Consider the following 20,173-nt stretch of genomic DNA (forward strand, 5'->3'; position numbering starts at 1 on the left):
TTTGTATCTCCTTTAAGTATCCATCATTGTGGTATTGAATGCTTCAGAGTCAAAGATGGTGTCTTTCAGATGTACAATAATGTTAAATCAGTCTGCCCTCTTACATGGCCAGGAAAAGATGAATGTTATGACCTAAAGACAAGCAGCAGAGATCCTCTGTGGCCTGGCATCACATCTCTGAGCTGATATGTCGAACAGATAATGCAAGAACATAGTATTGTATATAGTGAAACTCTGAAATAAAACCAGGAAATGTTGGAAATATTCAATATCTGGCAAAATCTAATGAAAAAGAGAGCTAACATTTGACCTGAAAAGTTAACTTTGTTTCTGTCTTCACAGATGCTGCTGGACCTACAGAATACTTTCAGCAATTTATCTTTTTTTTCTAAAGCAAATTATTTTTGTTTACTTTTAGTGAGTTATGTGGTGTGCAAATTGGCTGGCTCATTTACTTTTGTTACAAAAGTTACTGTAGTTCAATATAATTTATTGACCAACAAGCACTTTAGGACATCTTGAAGTCATGTAATGCACTATATGACAGCAAGTTCACTTTATTTATTTTGTCTTTCATTTTTATCACCATACTTGTTTTAACATTTCCATTATAAAAACATGTTTATTTTCCATTTTCGAGTTTGCAACAAAGGTCCGAACTTTTTCTGCAGAGTTAAGAAATTTTCCACTCTACTAACCCAACTTGAGAGTACTGCCCTGACCCACCAAATGTTTGCATCAGTTGTGTCAGACTGGAGGTGGGCTTGCCACCCTGGGAGACAGTTTGAGATGACCACAGGGCATGCTGTATACCAAGGTGGACTGTTTAACAGGGTTCTTCAGTGCTCTAAAACTTTGACCTTCAGTGTTCAAATCAGTATGGCCCCTGTAGCCTTTAACCCCACTCAACTAATGGCTTGTCATGCTCCATCCATATCACATTTGATCCCTCTGCCTTTCTCTGTGGGTCCTCACAGCCTCCATGCCAGACTATGTTCATGTATTTATTGAAGAATTCATTAAAGTTTAAAAATAACTAATTAATAAGATCTCAATTTAATATATTGAAATGATTTTAAATATTTAAGTTATTTTAAAATCAAACATCATAGCTTCTGATCAAAAACAGCTAAACTGTTTATTGACAGCTCCAAGTGTATATCAAATTGTGAAATTACAGCCTCTTCCCATTTAGGATTATGATAGGTTCTGGAAGCAGTACCATATTATGATATAATACCATGTTTCAGGCCTATGATAGCAAACAGCCATTAATATTGCAAGCAGGATTTCCTTTCAACTTGGAAGTATAAGCAGGCTTTATTTTCCAAAATTTTAAGAATATGATAACATTAGAATTAGGTTTATTATCACATGTACTCAAGTACAGGAATATGTGAGAACAGCATAGAATGCACAAAGTCACCATTTCCAGTGCCATTTTAGGTACAAAGATAACCTAGGTACAACATCTAAGCTATAAATTAGAAAAATGAAGAACTAAAGATATTATAGTCCTAAAGTTCTAAAGCAGGAAGTCCAAACTGGGCTTCACCTTGAGGAAGGGAATAGCAGATTTAAATATAAATTAATTCAAAGGTTGATGGTGGTGCTATGGTAATGTTAGTGGAACGAGTAACCCTGAGATCCAAGCTGATACTCTGGAGTCATGGGTTCAAATTCTGCCATGGCAGGTTGTGGAAGTTAAATTCAATTTATAAACTTGGAATTGAAAACTAGTCTCAGTAATTGTGACCATGAAATTACCATTGATTATGATCAAGATTCATCTGGGTTACGAATGTTGTTCAGCAAAGGACAGCTGCTGTCCTTACCTGGTCTGACCTACCTGTGACTCCAGACGACTGCAATATGGTTGACTTTTAATTACACTCCGATTTAGAACAGTAACCCTCCAATCAAGGCCAATTAGAGATGAACAACTAATGCTGTCCTAATCAGTGATGCCCACGCTCCCAAAAAGATCTATTTCAGTAACTTGATAGTTCAGCAGTTCCAAATACCTTGTACACTTTCCATAGTCAATCAGTTGTTAGTCTCACACAATGGGCAACAGACTGCATTCCAATAAAAATGAATTCTTTTTTAGTTCAGTGCTGAATTCAATCCAGATCCTGACCTTTGGAGTCATCTTGTCTAAGACATGGACCCCTTCTGTCTTTATGAAAATTTGAGTCCAAGTTTCTGTTATGCCATTAAATTTAATTCCTTCTAGTTTGTTTCTGACTTTGTGGCCCATGCACTTTATCTTTTGTTTTCATATTTAATGCTCCTTCTTTTCCTTTTACGCAATTTTGTACATCATTCCTTTATTTCAGTCATTTCCCTATTCATAAAACTGTTAATACTGATCTGATTTTCACTTGCAGCTCAATTATTGTATATGCGTTTCTTTTTACTGTGTTATTTCTATATGTATTCTGATTCTCGTTAAATCCCATTATGCTTTGTGTTTCTCTTTTTCCCATCTGACTACTTCATTTTACCTCTAATTTAAATGTACCTCACTTTCTTCTGCATTTTCTAAGTTGGGCAATATAACAAATGACTGGTCAGTAACTGCTGAGGGACATTCTATATCAAGTACATATTTGCACAGTACAAACTGTTTTAAAACATTAAACAGGAGTGCAGAACATTTGCATAGATAAAATAAAGCCATATTATAAGGTTGCCTCCTAAATGCCTGCTATTTGGCTTTGATTGAAAGGATGATAACTGTTCTACATGAGCACAATGTTTGCAGGAAGCATAGACCAAAAGTGAATATGTTCCATTTCCACAGATATCATCAGAGAGTTTTGTATATTGATATTGACATTCACCATGGAGATGGTGTGGAAGAAGCTTTTTATACGACAGACCGTGTGATGACTGTTTCATTCCATAAATATGGTGAATATTTCCCCGGCACAGGTGATCTTCGAGTGAGTATTTGTTTCATTGAGGAAAATGTTTGAAAATACAAGCCTCATCTTTGAAGTAAAGTCATTTCAATAACATGAAGCTAACAAATGTCGAGATGTGGCCTTCTGAAAAGCATGAAACATTGTGAATGGCTAGAACTTGCATTTTAGTAGATTATATTTGTCAATGTGGTAATATTGTCTGCTTACAGCCTTTATAATGTGTGATTAATGACTGTTGCCTGTCTTTCAAACCAGTAGAAAATGCTAGGCGTGTTTTATTCTAAGCAATAATATTAAACAGTGAAACCTGAATTAATTACTCAGAACCTTTGTTTTTCTGATGTTTGCGCATCCATTTTAGTTATCGACCAAGTTCTAAAGAAGTGATAAGTTAATAGATAATTCCTCAAGGAAGCAGTTCAGCAGTTTTTATTTTGTTCTACTTAATGGCAAAGTAAATATGATATAAAATCTGTCGCACTTTTAGTTGTGACTTGCATAATAGAGAGCCTTTTCCCTTCACTTTTGCCTTGATTTGCACTGACCAGATGTCTTTGATTCTGTTGCAATCTGCAGTCATGGTGGCCCAGCAGGTTATGTCGTAGTAATGTATTCTGCCAGATGGTGAAACTGTACAGCAGCTGGTACTGTTTTCACCAATACTCAGCTATCTGAGGGTATTTGCATCCTTGCAAATTGGAAAGGTTTTAAATTTGTATTCAAATCTGAATGACATTATTCTGATCTGTTATGCTTACATAATACCATTATTTGTCAATAGCTGTGACTATATTAAAGAAATTAATTGGCTGAGAAGATAAACAGCACACTAAGATTGGCCAAATTCATTAGGATAAGACTCTTAAGATATTGGGATTCCAATGGTCCAGGAATACAATCTATAATGCAGGTTGTAACTTGGAGGCAAAATTAAGTGACACTCTAAAGACACAAATGTATCTGAAAATACAGTCATATGATGTAAATTTTCCTTGCACCAAAAATTATGCTTGTACAGAATTCAGTAATTGCTGTGCCTCAAAATTGTCTCTGAATTCATAATTTCATTATCTTGTATCTATAGGACATAGGTGCAGGTAAAGGAAAATATTATGCTGTTAACTTTCCACTGCGAGATGGAATTGATGATGAGTCTTATGAACAGATATTCAAACCAGTAAGTAATTTGAATTTTCCTTTACTTGTATAGTAATTATTTAAATTTGACTGTTAAATTATTGTACGATGTTTTGAAAAAAAGTTTTAAAATATTTAGTAATATGTGTTGCCAATTTTATTAAATTGCTCATCATAGTTATTTCAAAACAGATAAAGTGGTCAAGCCTATGTTTCATTTTTAATGCAGATTTTGACAAAGGTAATGGAAATGTACCAACCCAGTGCAGTTGTACTACAGTGTGGAGCTGATTCTTTATCAGGGGATAGGCTTGGATGTTTCAATCTCACGTTAAAAGGTACAAACAGGTTTAACACCATGTGTCATTGTGAAATGTAATATATTATTGCAAAATGCAATTCATTTTGATAATTTAAAGCTGGGACTATACTCAGTTTTTCTTATTTATTGAAAGGTCACGCTAAATGTGTGGAATTTATGAAGACCTTCAACCTGCCTTTACTGATGCTAGGAGGCGGAGGGTACACAATCCGCAACGTTGCTCGCTGCTGGACATATGAGACTGCTGTAGCCTTAGATATAGAGATTCCAAATGGTAATTATATGATACAAATTAGTTACAGTGGCTCTGCACTTAAAATCAACAGCATTGAAGAACATAAAGAAATGTCTGCTAAATGATTTCATATTTTGACACGCAAAAAAAAACTTGTGGTTTCCATTTGTAAGAATTTTACATCCTATAGATACAGCTAGTTAAATCAGAATACAGCACTTGGACAGAATAAACAGAAAGTAAATCAAGTGGATGAGATAAGATTCTGAGCCATTAATCAGGGCTTGAATTTCAGTTGAGTTCTTAAAATTCCTGACTATAACTTCAGTTAATTCATAGATTTCCTATAGAAATGACACAAATGCCCATTTTTCAGTCGCATATGTTATTTTTCTGGACGTTTCCCTGATGTCATCTCTCAAACATGCACAGGAGTCTTTTGTCAAATCAATTAAAACTCAGTGTACTGTAGAAAATGACAACAACCTGGTAATCCTGCTTCTGAGTTCAGCTTTTTTGAAAAGCGTATATGCATGAATGATTTATTTATTGTCACAGATATCTTGAATAGTGAAAACTGTTTTGTCACCAATCTGGTACCGTTTTGAACTGCAATACAGATAAAAATGAATTATTTAAATAAGAGTTCATGTTCTTTTCAAATTGGGGTCTCAAGCACAGCTTTATCTGCAAGGACTCTGGAAGGTGTTCCTGACCTCAAAGAGTCCCGCTCCAGGAACAGCAATGAAAAGACCCCAGCTCTGCTGCTGCAGCTGCCTAGCCAACACCGCCAAGTGTCAGGCTGTGGGCCTATTGTGGCCATGTGTACCAGCTCTGGGCACAGCCACCACCAAGATTCCAGGCTCGAAACCTACTGCTGCTGGGATTCATCACTCCAGGCACCGTCACCATTAGGATTCTAGGCTCCGGGGCTACTGCTGCCATCGGGAGGCTAAGTTGGTATTGTGTGATCTTTTAAGTTATTTCCAACAGGTTTATTTGGAAACACTAGCTTTCAGAGCACTGCTCCTTCATCAGGTAGCTTTGGAACAGGACCATAAGACACAGAATTTGCAGCAAATGATTGCATTGTCATGCTTTTGAATGATATATTGAACAAATCTAGAGTGCTGTTAAATCTTTCATATTTTAGAATGGGTTGCAGATATGTAAATCCCAGAACTTCTTTCAAGTCACATTCTCGAGATAACTTAAGGTTTTATGAAAGAAGGTGACACCTCAGCTCAGACAATACATTAAAGGTGTGACATTAGAGAATGTCTGTAGCCCAATCTTGAGTCAGAATGGTTCTATTTCCAAAGTGGAATTTACAAAATGTTACATGCATTGACTGCCTGCAGATTGAACTTTTTGAGTTTAGTAGAATGTATCTGTAAATATAATTCTGCAAATACAAATTCACTCCTTAGACTTAGGTGTGTGCGTGCATAAGAGAGAGTATGAGTGTCTGCATGTGAGTGTGACTGCGCGTGAGAGTGTGTGTGTGTGTTTGCATGTATGCATGCTTAGTAAAGTGGGAGTGTGATGGAATATATGCCTGTGAGATGGTGTATGTGTAGATGTATATGTATGAGAGGGAGTTTGTGTATGAGAGAGGGTCTGCGTGAGTTTGAGAGTATGTAAGAATGTGTGGTGTATGCTGGGGCCACCTGTAGTGTGACATGAACCCATCCTCATGGGTACTAAACTTGGCCTTAGTCCCTGCTTGGCCTCTCTGCATTGCTGCATTTCCCGAAGTCCACCTTGGAGGATGGTCATCCGAAGCTGAATGTCCTTGATGGCTGAAGTGTTCCCCAGTGGGGAGGGAACTCCCCTGCCTGGTGATTGTTGTGCTGTATCCATTCATCTGTTGTCGTAGCATCTGCATGGTCTCAACAGTGTACCATGCTTTGGGACATCCTTGCCTGCAGCGTATGAGATAGACAACATTGGCCGAGTCACATGAGTATCTGCTGCATACATGGTGGATGGTATCCCCATGTGTAGCGGTGGTATCCATGTCAACACTGACAGGTCGTGCAGTGGTTGCTATGACAGGATTGTACAGCGTTGTGGTCGATGTTGTCCTGAAGGCTGGGCAGTCTGCTGCGAACAATTATCTGTTTAAGGTTTCGTGGTTGTTTAAAGGCAAGAAGTGGAGGCGTAGGAAAAGTCTTGGCAAGGTGCCCATCCTCCTCAATGATGTTTTGCAAGTTGCAAAGAACATGGCGTAATTTCTCCACTCCTGGGAAGTACTGGACAATGAAGGGTACCCTATCGGTTGCATCCCGTGTCTGTCTCCTGAGGAGGTGGTTATGTTTCTCACTGTGGCAAGGTGGAACTGGTAATAGATGAGTTGAGCATCGGATCCTGTTCTTATGACTGCATAGTTGAACACCTTCAGGTGTCTGTCACATTCCTCCTCATCTGCTGATAGGGTACCCTTCATTGTCCAGTAGGTACTCTTGTGACTCGGCCAACGTGTTAATCTCATACACTGCAGGAAAGAATGTCTCAGGGCATGGTACTTTGGCAAGATGAAGCAGATGCGCAACACTCACCAACAGGGGTGTTCCCTCCCAATCGGGGAACACTTCAGTGGTCAGAGATATTCTGCCTCGGATCTTCGGGTGACCATCCTCCAAGGTGGGCTTTCGGCTACGCAACAATGCAGAATGGCCGAGCAGAAGCTGGTAGCCACGTTCAGTACCCATGAGGATGGCCTCAATCGGGACCTTGGGTTCATGTCACATACAGGTAGCCCCACTACACTATACACTCTCACATTCTTGCATACTCGCAAACTCATGCAGACCCTCTCTCATACACTCACACATACACCATCCACACACTGTCTCTTAGACTTATGCTCGACCACACTCGCACTTTACTAAGCCTGCAGACATACAAACACACACCCTCACAAGCACTCACACTCACATGCAGACACTCGTGTGCTGCCTTTCGCGCGTGCTGTCTTACGCATGCGCTCTCGTGTGCGCACTCTCGCTGTCTCTCTCCCCCCGCTGTCTCTCTCCCCCCGCTGTCTCTCTCTCCCCCCCGCTGTCTCTCTCTCCCCCCGCTGTCTCTCTCTCCCCCCGCTGTCTCTCTCTCCCCCCCGCTGTCTCTCTCTCCCCCCGCTGTCTCTCTCTCCCCCCGCTGTCTCTCTCTCCCCCCGCTGTCTCTCTCTCCCCCCCGCTCTCTCTCTCCCCCCGCTCTCTCTCTCTCTCCACGCGCTCTCTCTCTCCATGCTCTCTCTCTGTCTCTTTCCCCCCCGCTTCCTCCTCCTTTTCCCCCACCCCATGGGGTGAATTTGCATTTGCAGATACAGTATATTTTGCTCAAAAAGCTCACAATCTGCAGACTGTCAATCCATATAACATTTTATAAATTTTTTGGAAGCATAGGCATTCTGACTCAAGATTGGACTACAGACAGTCTCTAACCTCACACCTTTAATGCATTCTCTGAGCTGAGATGTCACCTTCTTTTATAAGACCTTACGTTAACTCGAGAATGTGACTTGAAGTTCTGGGATTTACATATTAATGAAGCAAAACCTGAAACCTGTTCTAAAAGATGAAAGACTTAACAGCAATCTAGTCATGTTCAATATATCATTTCATTTGCATGACACTGCCATCTTTTGCTGTAAATTCTGTCTCTTAAGGTCCTGCTCCACAGCTACTTGACGAAGGAGCAGCACTCTGAAAGCTAGTACTTCCAAATAAACCTAGACTATAACCTGGTCTTGTGCGATTTTTGACTTTGTCTTTCCCAGTCCAACACCGGCCCCTCCACATCGGGAGTCCAGGCACCACCACCACCACTGAGATTCCAGGCTCCAGGGCTACCACTGCCGGGGTTACTCACCCCAGGCACTGCCACTGTTCAGAGTGCAGCTCTGGGCCCACCGCTGCCTTTGGAAGTCCAGGCTCCAAGCAATGCCACCACCTCCTGGACTCCCGATCTGTGCTGCTGAGGTGCAGCAGCCACTGCCGTGCCTAGACAGCAATGGCCTCAAAGATGAAGAAGGAAAAAGATGAAAGGTACATAGAGAAAATGATGGCACCGGCCTGGAGCTGAAGGGCTTCTACGAGTCTGAATACTACCTACTGTGCCGGCACGATCTTGAAATTTTTGTTGCATGTTTAGGTTCTCGTGAAAGAAAATTGCAATTCCACTTTTTCATCATAAGCATGAAGTTCCACTTTTTCATCATAACCTATAATGAAATATCTTTTGATTATTTTGTGAATTGTTAAGTGACCTTCTTGCCTAATGGCAAGTAGTAAGAGGTTGGTGTGTTGCCTGGTCAACCTGTATAATCTTTAGTTTGAGTGTTCTCTCTCTCTTGATAAGCTATGTATGTAAAAATAGGATGGACTAGCACTGTTATTTGGCAAATGCTTTGATATTATCTTAATCTTTAGTTAACACTGCTTATTTTATGAACTTAGAGTTACCATACAATGACTACTTTGAATATTTCGGACCAGACTTTAAATTGCACATCAGTCCTTCCAATATGACGAATCAGAACACACTGGAATACATGGAAAAGATTAAGTAAGTACTGTAAATTTATTTATCAGTTATAAGTAAGTACTTATTATGATTCCTGACCTAGTTCAAGCAATTGTATGTAGCTTCTCATTTGGGTGTAAAGCCTTATGATTATTGACTAATTTGATTTGTTGTCACGTGTACCTAAGTAGTGTGAAAAGCTTTGTTTGCGACCAGTCCAGGTAGATCAAAGTAAGCAAGGACGTATATAGGTTACACCATGCACTAGGTAAGATACTGTTCTTATGAGCTTTCAGTTTAATCCTGTTTCCTTTGTATTTTATATAGCAATGATTTTACAAATTGAGTGGGAGTTTGTGCTAAGTGTTTTTGTTTGGATTCTGTCAACTGTTGTCCTTCCATCATTGCAATTTATGTTGAGACTCCAAGTCTGATAAGTATTGTTCTAATTCATATTTCAGCACTTAAGACTGTAAAATACTGTTGTTAAATTCCCTATCAATTATAGGAAAATATTTTGTTAAAGTATTCACTAAAATGGGCGAAAGTTGATCTTTGACAAAGAATACATATCTAAAAGTGCTTTTTATCTTAGATATTTCTGTGTTATATTTTAAATAAAATGGTCTTGGTAGTTTAGGTAAGAGGCCTGAACAGCTTGCATCCCTATATTGTCCAATTTGAACAAATGGATTTTATAAAATTACTTCATGGATGTGGGTGTTGCTGACTGGTCCAGTATTTATTGCTCAGCTGTAGTTGTCCTTTGACAAGGAGCTGGTAAGCTGCCTTCTTCAACCACTGCAGTCGATTTGGGTCACACTACATGTTGCAATGTGACCCAAGCTGCATAATTTTGAAATTAACCAAAATGTCCTCCAATTATGTTTGAAGTGAATGTCAGAGAATAATAGTTATGGCTAGACTCACTTTGGACGGGTTGCCTTTTCCTGATACATGTTAATATACTTTACATATCCCCATATTAAACACATTTCTACGTTAAAAGTCCAAAAGAATTCTAAGTTATTGTTGAGTGATCTAACTTGATTGACAATGCAGTTGGACAGTACAAATTTGATGAAAGTTACTGTGCATCCTCTTTTTTTAAAAATCAGTTGCACTCGCCAGTGTTCGTATACTTTTTTCATATCTGGTTTCAAAGTGAATGATGAACCCTTAACAGCCAATCCCTGCTAAGTGTCTGGGATCTCAACCTTCCAAAACACTCTGGGTGGACTATGGTACCATTTTCTGTGGTATTTGAAGGCACATGGCCAATTAGTCAGATCAGAATGTGGTTGGTGAATACCTTGCCATCTTCCTGTCTCTGCCCAATTTAAGTCTGTGACAGAAAGGACCATGGACTGTCTTCCCATCCTTTTACCAATTGAGACCTTTAAGTGGCTGGCGGTGGGCTCACCGTGTCGAGTGCAAAACAAGCAAAATAGTGCAGGATTCTTGTATGCTGTCAAGAGTCCCTTGTTTAAAGGCAGTCCGTACCTGATTGAGTCATATGGCATTGCAAAATGGATAAGATGGTAAAGAATTATAAAAGTTGGCATGTCACGTTGCAGCTAAGCAAAACTTCAGTCAAGCCACATTTGGAGTATTGTATGCAGTTTTGGTTGTCACACTATAGGAAAGATATGGAGGCATCAGAGAGGGTGCAAAATAGGTTACCAATATGTTGCCTGAATTGCAGTATATTAGCTATATGAAAAGGTTCATTATCATCAGATTGTAGGAGATTGAGGAGCAACCCCTGATAGAAGTAAATAAAGTTATGAGTGGCATAGTGGATAATTGGAGTTCTTTTTTTTCCCAGGCTGAAAAGGTCAGATACTAGGTGACATAGGTTTAAAGTGAAAGGGGTTAAATTTAAAGGAAGTGTGTGAAGCAAATTTTTTTTTAAACAGAAGATGACACGTGATTGAAATGCTCTGCTGGGGAGGTGGTAAATACAAATTTAGATAGACACATAGTCCATAACCCCCTATTTCCTGCCTATGTGCAGCCAGGTGGACATCATGGTTGCGCGGAGGGAGTGTGATGCTGGAAAAGCACAGTGGATCAGGCACCATCCGAGGAGCAGGAGAAAAGAAGTTTTGGGCATAAACCCTTTATCAGGAATGAGTCTTGTGGGCCAGAGGTGCTCAGAAATAAATGAGAGAGGTGGGGGAGAAGGTGATAGGTTGGAGAGGAGGGTGGAGCAGATAGATGGAAAAGATGATGGACAGGTCAAGAGCTCTGGTGGTGCTGAATTGGAGGCTTGGGACTGGGATAAGGTGGAGAGAGGGGAAACGAGGAAACTGGTAAAATCCACATTAATCCCGTGTGGTTGCAGGGTCCCAAGATAGTAGATGAGGCATTCTTTCTCCAGGTGCCAGGTGATTCGGATTTGGCAGTGGAGGAGGCCCAGTGCCCTGCATGTCCTTGGTGGAGTGGGAGGGGGAGTTGAAGTGTTCAGTCACAGAGCGGTGGGGTTGGTTGGTGCGGGTGTCCCAGAGATGTTCACTGAAACAATCGGCAAGTTGGCGTCCTGTCTCCCGGAGCAGAGGAGACCACTTCAGGTGCAATGGATACAGTAGATGACATTTGTGTAGGTACAGGTAAATTTCTGTCGGATATGGAAGGATTCCTTGGGGTTTTGGACAGAGTTGAGGGCTGAGGTGTGGGCACACGTTTTGCATTCCCCTGGGGTGGGGAGGGAAATATATCCCTAGTGGTGGGTTCTGTTTGTAGGTGGCGTAAGTGGCAGAGGATGATAGGATGTGATTGGAGGTTGGTGGGATTGTCCTTGTTGCATTGGGAGAGGTGGGGCTTCAAGATTGGAGGTACAGGAAGTGGAGGAAATACGCTGGAGGATATTGTAGGCCACATGTGAAGGGAAATTGTGGTCTTTGAAGAAGAAAGCCATCTGGGATTTTCTCTGGTGGAATTAGACCACAAGACGTAAGAGTGGAAGTAAAGCCATTTGGCCCATCGAGTCCACTCTGCCGTTCAATCATGGCTAATGGACATTTCAACTCTACTTACCTGCACTCTCCCTGTAGCCCTTATTCCTTGCGAGATCAAAAATTTATCAATCTCTGCCTTTAAGACATTTAATGTTCCAGCTTCCACTGCGCTCATGGCAATGAATTCCACAGGCCCACCACTCTCTAGCTGAAGAAATGTCTCCTCATTTCTGTTCTAAATTGACCCACTCTAATTCTAAGGCTGTACCCACGGGTCCTAGTCTCCCTGCCTAACGAAAACAAATACCCAGCGTCCACCCTTTCTAAGCCATGCATTATCTTGTAAGTTTCTATTAGATCTCCCCTCAACCTTCTAAACTCAAATGGATACAATCCCAGGATCCTCAGCTGATCATCCTACTATTGCAGGGCTTATCCGTGTGAATCTCCGCTGGACATGCTCTAGTGCCAGTATGTCCTTCCTGAGGTGTGGGGCCCAAAATTGGACACAGTATTCTAAATGGGGCCAAACTAAAGCTGTATAAAGTCTTAGTAGCGCATTGCTGCTTTTATATTCTAACCCTCTTGAGATAAATGACACCATTACATTTGCTTTCTTAATCACCGACTCAACCTGCAAGTCAGCCTTGAGAGAATCCTGGACTAGCGTTCCCAGATCCCTTTGTACTTTGGCTTTATGAATTTTCTGACTGTGTTTAGAAAATAGTCTATGCCTGTATTCTTTTTTTCCAAGTGCATTTGCTCACGTTGAATTTCATCAGCCATTTCCTGGACCACTCTCCTAAAATTGTCTAAATCTTTTTGCAGCCTCCCCACCTCCTCCGAGCTACCTGCATGTCCCCCTAACTTCATATCATTGGCGAACTTCGCCAGAAAGCCAACAGTCCTTCATCCAGATCATTAATATATAAAGTGAACAGCTGCGGACCCAACACTGAACCCTGCGGGACACCACTTGTCACTAGATGCCATTCTGAAAAAGAACCTTTTATCCCAATTCTCTGCCTTCTGTCAGACAGCCAATTCTCAACCCATGCCAGTCGTTTACCTCGAACACCATGGGTCCTCACTTTACTTAGCAGCCTCCCGTGAGGTACCTTATCAAAGGTCTTTTGGAAGTCTAGGTAGATAACATCCACTGCGTTTCCCTGGTCTACTAACCTACTTGTTACCTCTTCAAAGAATTCTAACAGGTTTGTCAGGCACAACTTCTCCTTACTAAATCCATGATGATTTGTTCTAATCCGACCCTGCACTTCCAAGAATTTAGAAATCTTATCCTTACCGGTGGATTCTAGAATTTTACCTACAACCGAGGTTAGGCTAATCGGCCTATAATTTTCCATCTTTTGTCTTGATCCTTCCTTGGACAAGGGAGTTGCAACAGCGACTTTCCAATCATCTGGGACTTTCCCTGAATCCAGTGATTTTTAAAAGATCACAACCAACGCCTCCACTATTTCTTTAACCACCTCCCTCAGAACTCTAGGATGTAGCCCATCGGGGCCAGGAGATTTATCGTTTTTTAGACCTTTTAGCTTTTCTAGCACTTTCTCTCTTGTAATGGCTACCAAACTCTCACTGTCCCCAACTCTCCTTAATTATTGGGATATTACTCATGTCTTCCACTGTGAAGACTGTCGCAAAGTACTTATTAAGTTCTTCAGATCTTTCCTTGTCTCCCATCACTAGCCTTCCTGCATCAATTTGGAGTGGCCCAATTTCTACTTTTGCCTCTTGTTTGTTTCTTATGTATTGAAAAAAAGTTTTACTGTCATTTCTAATATTACTGCTAGCTTACCTTCATATTTTATTCTCTCCTTCCTTATTTCTCTCTTTGTTATCCTCTGTTTGTTTTTGTAGTTTTCCCAATCTTCTGATTTTCCAGTGTTCTTGGCCATTCTATCGTCTCTCTCTTTTTCTTTGATATATTTCCTGACTTCCTTGGTCAGCCATGCCTGTCTAATTCCCACTCCCCACCCCAGTAATCTTTCTTTTCTTGGGAATGTACCTCCGTACTGTGTCCTCAATTACACCCAGAAACTCCTGCCATTGTTGCTGTACTGTCTTCCCCGCTAGGCTCTGCTTCCGGTCAATTTTCATCAGTTCCTGTCTCATGCCCCTGTAATTGCCTTTATTTAACTGTAACACCATTACATCTGATTTTGACTTCTTTGTTTCAAACTGCATACTGAACTCTACCATATTATGATTGCTGCCTCCTAAGTGTTCCCTTACTTTAAGATCTTTTATAAAGTCTGGCTCATTACATAGCAATAAATCCAGAATAGCCTGCTCCCTTGTGGGCTCCATCACAAGCTTTTCCAAAAAGCCATCCTGTATGCATTCCATGAATTCCCCTTCTTTGGATCCACTGGCAACATTATTCACCCAGTCCATTTGTATGTTGAGGTTTCCCATGATCATTGTGACCTTGCCTTTCTGACATGCCCAATCTATTTCCTGGTACTTCTTGCGCCACTGTTCTTGACCACTGCTGGGAGATCTGTACATAACTTTTTTTTTGCCTTTGTGGTTCCTCAACTCCACCCATGCAGACTCCACATCATCTGACCCAATGTCATTCAGTGCCATAGATTTAATTTCATCTTAACTAACAGGGCAAACCCGCCCCCTCTGCCCGCCTCCCTGGCTTTTCGATAAATTGTAAATCCTTGGCTGTTTAACTGCCAGTCCTGAAGCCCCTCCAATCACATCTCTGTGATGCCTACCACATCATAATCATTCACGATGATTAATTCATCTACTTTGTTATGAATACTACGAGCGTTCAGGTAACGCGCCTTAATGCTAATTTTCTTAGCCTCATGGTTTCTATCATCTCTAATAATATGTCCTAAGTTATCTTTCCTTTTTTGTTTCATTCCTAGCCTGCCTTGAGCTTAAATCTTGCACACATGCTAACCTGCTGCTTATCTTTCTACTTAACTCTATACTCCCTGTAGCTTTCCCTTCCCCTTCCCCATCCCCCAACTCTCAGGTTTAAAGTTCTAGTGACCACCGTATTTATCCTTTTGCCAGAACACAGGTTCCAGATCGGTTCAGGTGAAGAATGTCCCATCAGTACAGATCATCCCCGTTCCAAAACTGATGCTATGTCCCATGAAATGGAGTCCCTTTTTCCCACACCAATCTCTTAGCCACATGTTTACTTCCCTAATTTTTTTACCCCTATGCCAATTAGCATGTAGCTCACGCAATAATCTAGAGATTATGACCCTTGAGGATCTGTTCTTTAATTTCCTTCCTAGTGCTTGATACTTGCCAACAGGTCCTCCTTCCTAGCCTTGCTGTTCGTGCCAACGTGGACCACAACAACGGGATATTCTCCCTCCTGCTCCAATATCCTTTCAAGCCGGTCTGAGATGTCCTGCACCCTGGCACTGGGCAGGCAACACACCGTGCAAGATTCCCAATCCGGCTTGCAAACGATACTATCCCTCCCCCTAATTATAGAATCCCCTATAACAACTACTTGTCTTTTTGCTCACCTCTTTTAAATGGCCTTCTGCACCATGGTGCCCTGGTCAGCTGGCTCATCCTGTCCACAGCCCTTTCCCTCATCTGTACAGGGAGCAAAAATCTCATACCTATTGGACACAGTCAAGGGCTGAGGCTCCTCCACTCCTGAATTCAGAATCCACCTACCTTCCTTATTTACAGTCGCACACTGTTGTCCCTGGTCACTAACTGAATTTGAATTACTTAATATACTGGGTGCGACTGCCTCTTGAAACCAAGAGTCCAGGTAACTCTCCCCCTCCTAGATGTGCCGCAGTGTTTGAAGCTCAGATTCCAGATCATCAATTCTGATCCAGAGTTCTTCCAGCAGCCAACACTTGCTGCCAATGTGGTCACTGCCATTCATAATGGGATCAGCCAGCTCCCACATCATACAGCTGCAGCACATCACCTGCCAAGCCACCTCTACTTATTTAATTAATTTATACACATTTATGAGTTAAATAATTTCTTGTATTTCTCTATGGTCTTATTCAACTAACCAACTAATAGTAAACTTTTAGTCAATCACACGATACACAAGAAATACCAATTGAAACACCATGAGAGTCTTTTTTCTTTGGTTAGAGGAGGAGGGCGGGTGGGAGACATGACACGTGTAGTGTCTCAGGATTCAGCCGCTGCCCAGATATATACCCAGCAGTCCTCTGTGCCTTGCTATGGCATCTCCCTCTGCTGCTTCTTCAGAAACCTCACTTACCTAGCAATCCCGTGTCCATTCCTGCTTCCGTGTTCGCTCCGCCAAGGTAAGTTTTTATACTTTAAAGTTACTTTACCGTTGGACCTCTGCTCCTCACTGTCACTCCTCCTACTCCAACTGCTGTTGAAAAAATGAGATGTATTTGAGGTCAGGGTGAAAGGTGTTAGTGAAGTTGATGAACTGTTCAACCTCCCCGTGGGACAGTTCATCAACTTCACTAACACCTTTCACCCGAACCAGATTGGACACCTCCCTCCCTTCCTGGACCCCTCTCTCTCCATCTCTGGCGACCGACTAACCACGGACATCTACTACAAACATACGGACTCCCACAGCTACCTGAACTACACCTCATCCCACCCTGCCTCCTGTAAAAACACCATTCCTTATTCTCAATTCCTCTGCCTCTGCTGCATGTGTTCCCAGGATGATCAATTCCACCATAGAAAATCCCAGATGGCCTCCTCCTTCAAAGACTGCAATTTTCCCTTCCACGTGGTCAACGATGCCCTCCACTGCATCTCCTCCACTTCCCACGCCACCGCCTTTAACCTCACCCCACCCAATGCAACAAGGACAGAACACCCCCCGATCCTCACCTTCCACCCCACCAACCTCCATCATCTTCGCCACCTACAAACAGACCCCACCATGAGGGATATATAACCCTCCCCACCCCTCTCAGCATTCCAGAGAGACCATTCACTCTCCGACTCCCTTGTCAGACCCGCGCCCTTCACCAGCCCTCACTCCACTCCCAGCATCTTCGTCTGCCACCGCAGTAAGTGAAAAACCTGCGCCCACACCTACCCCCTCACCTCCATCCAAGTCCCCAAAGGCTCCTTCCACATGGACAGAAACTTACCTGATGTCATCTACCTGATGTGATCCTCCCTACATTGAGGAGACAGGGCGCCAACTTGCAGATCGTTTCAGAGAACATCTCTGTGACACCCGCACCAATCCACCCCACCGCCCCATGGCTGAACATTTCAACTCAACCTCCCACTCTGCCAAAGGCATGCAGGTCCAGGGCATCCTGCATCACCAAACCCTAACCACCGAACGCCTGGATGAAGAACGCCTCACCTTCTGCCTTGGGACCCTGCAACCACACAGGATTAATGTGGATTTCACCAGTTTCCTTATTTTCCCATCCCCCACCTTATCCTAGTCCCAAGCCTCCAACTCAGCACCACCCTCTTGACCTGTCCACCGTCTTTCCCACCTATCCACTCCACCGTCTTCTCCGACCTATTGCCTTCTCCCCCAGCTTCATCTACCTATTTCATTCTCAGCTACCTTACCCCCAGCACCACTCCCTTCCCATTTATTTCTCAGCTACTCTTTCCCTCCCCCCCCCCAACCCCCCTCACCCCGGCTCACAAGCCTCACTCTGGATGAAGGTCTTATGCCTGAAGCGTCAATTCTCCTGCTTCTCAGGCACTGCCTGATCTGCTGTGCTTTTCAAGCACCACATTCTCGACTCTAATCTCTAGCATCTACAGTCCTCACTTTTTCCATCATGGTTGTGCTTACATGATTGGGCTGTTCTGTACTGTACTGTTCTATGTTCTAAATGTTTAGGAGAAAAGATGAGTTTGGGAATATGCAGGAGTTGTTGGTTTCATAAATGAATATGGCAATGTGGTAACCATCTATATCTTTAAATAAATGTAAATGTTTATCATTCAAGATTTGTAAGTCCTGGTCTCAAGTCATTTATCATGCACCTTGTAAGGTGAAGGACGCTTTAACCAAGAATAACAGAACAATACTGTTCTGTGAATATGGATACCGTTGATTTTCATTTCCACTGAAATCAATGGAAACGAAAATCAGATTTCTATCATTGGAAGCCATCATATTATCCTTATGTTGCCTATTACAGCAATTTGCAAGTCATCTTTATAGATTGGGATAAGCATTTTTGACATGCATCAAATCCTTTTAGTTCTTGGTTTAGAAAGAAAATTGAGTTTCAATTTAATTTGCTCAAATGACACTTTTGAAGTGTTTCCTGTTCAAGATAAAATTGTATAATTGTACTTGAAAAGAAATTTTTTGTGTAAATTGTCTTATCTCATTGCAGAATCCGTTTATTTGAAAATCTACGTATGCTACCTCATGCACCTGGTGTCCAGATGCAGCCTATTCCAGAGGATGCTATTCAAGAAAACAGTGGAGCAGAGGATGATGATGATCCTAACAAACGAATTTCAAGTTAGTGGTAGTATATCAATATTTTATAACATTAGCTTTAAGTAGCTTTAAGTATTTATATTGAGCAAATTCACACCCACAGATAACTCTCTCTCTGCGAGTCCAAAGTGTGCCACTCTTAAGAAACTTGTAAGTGACTTCCTGTGTTTCCTATTCTTTTATCCAGAGGGTGATACTGGTAGGTCTTGCACAAGCAGGTTGCTTTGCATTTTCATGTTGCCTTTATTCAGGGGATGTGGGTGTCACTTACTAGGTCAGCATATGCTGTCCATCACTGATTACTTTGGGGAGGTGGTGGTGGGCCACCTTCTTAAACTGCTGTAGTTTATGTGGATTAGGCAAGTCGAATCTAATGTGGAATTCCAAGATTTTGACTCATCAATAGTGAATGAATTCTAAATATTCTTCTAAATCAGGATGATGAATGGATTGGAAAGGGACTTTCAGATTTTGATATTTACATGCATCTGCTGGCTTTGTCCTCCTAGATAGTAGAGGCCGCAGGTTTAAAAGGTGGTGTCAGAGGAGTCTTGGTGAATAACTGCAGTGCTTGTTGCAGATTGCAGAAAATACTGCCTCTATGCATTGATGGTGAAAAGAATGATTGTTTAAAGTTGTACATGGGATACCAGTCAATTGGGCTGTTTCATCTTAGGTGTTGTCAAGCTGTTTGAATGTTGTTGAAGCTTTACCCATCCAGGCAAATGGACAGCATTCTACCACAGTCCTGACTTGTGCCCAGTAAATGGTGTACAGACTTTGGGGAGTTAAAAGGTGTGTTGTGGCAGATTTTATAGCCACAGTATTTATATAGCTGGTCTAATTAAGATGCTGGTCAGTGTTCACTCCCAGGATGTTATATTGGGAGTTCAGGGATTTTCGTGCCACTGAACATCATAGGGTGATGGTTGGATTCTGTCTCTTGGAGGTACCTGGCATTTGCATAGCACATTTGCAAATACAGAATGTTACTTGCCACGAACCAGCTCAAGGCTCAATATTGTATCGGTTCTTACAGCATATGAGTATGGGCTGCTTTGATATCTGAAGGGTTCAGGGTGGCTCTGAAAATAGATATATCAGCTGCGTATATCTCCATTTGTGACCTTAGGATGAAAACAGCTGAAGCTGGTTTGGTCAAGGTCACCATCCTGACAATCTTCAGCATTTAAACACTGGAACTGAGATAATTGACCTCCAGAACACAACCGTCTTCCTTTTGTGTTTGGTATGCCTCCAACCATTTTTCTAATGCTTCTTGATGCTATACTTGGTTGAATGCTCCCTCAGCACTGGACTTGTCAAAGCCCATAGCCGTTGCTGTTTCCCATGTCTTCAGTTTCTTGATACCACATGGTGTAAATTGAATTGTTTGAAGACTAGCACCTGGATGGTGCACATCAGGAGGAGGCTGAGCTGGTCTTTCACTCAGCAATTCTGACTGAAGATTGTTGCAAATGCTTTTGCCTTTTCTTTTGCACTGATGTGCTAGGCAGCCCATCGTGAAAGTATGGAATCTTTGTAGAGTCTCCTCCCCTGTTAATTGGTTTAATTATCTACTTCATTTACATCTGG

The 20,173-nt window shown here is 41.8% G+C and overlaps 1 protein-coding gene across 2 annotated transcripts in view; it reads left to right on the forward strand.

The window, feature by feature from the left end:
* LOC132832632 (histone deacetylase 2-like) overlaps window positions 1-20,173 on the forward strand; it is an 88,328-nt gene that overhangs the window by 43,088 nt on the left and 25,067 nt on the right. For both annotated transcript variants that reach the window (XM_060850717.1, XM_060850724.1), the window contains exons 6-11: window positions 2,807-2,948; window positions 4,015-4,107; window positions 4,297-4,405; window positions 4,523-4,663; window positions 9,085-9,193; window positions 18,468-18,598. In XM_060850717.1, coding sequence (XP_060706700.1) covers window positions 2,807-2,948; window positions 4,015-4,107; window positions 4,297-4,405; window positions 4,523-4,663; window positions 9,085-9,193; window positions 18,468-18,598 — 725 coding nt within the window. The remainder of the gene's footprint in view (window positions 1-2,806; window positions 2,949-4,014; window positions 4,108-4,296; window positions 4,406-4,522; window positions 4,664-9,084; window positions 9,194-18,467; window positions 18,599-20,173) is intronic.

Source organism: Hemiscyllium ocellatum, chromosome 3 (assembly GCF_020745735.1).
Source record: "Hemiscyllium ocellatum isolate sHemOce1 chromosome 3, sHemOce1.pat.X.cur, whole genome shotgun sequence".
NCBI classification, from domain to species: Eukaryota; Metazoa; Chordata; class Chondrichthyes; order Orectolobiformes; family Hemiscylliidae; genus Hemiscyllium; species Hemiscyllium ocellatum.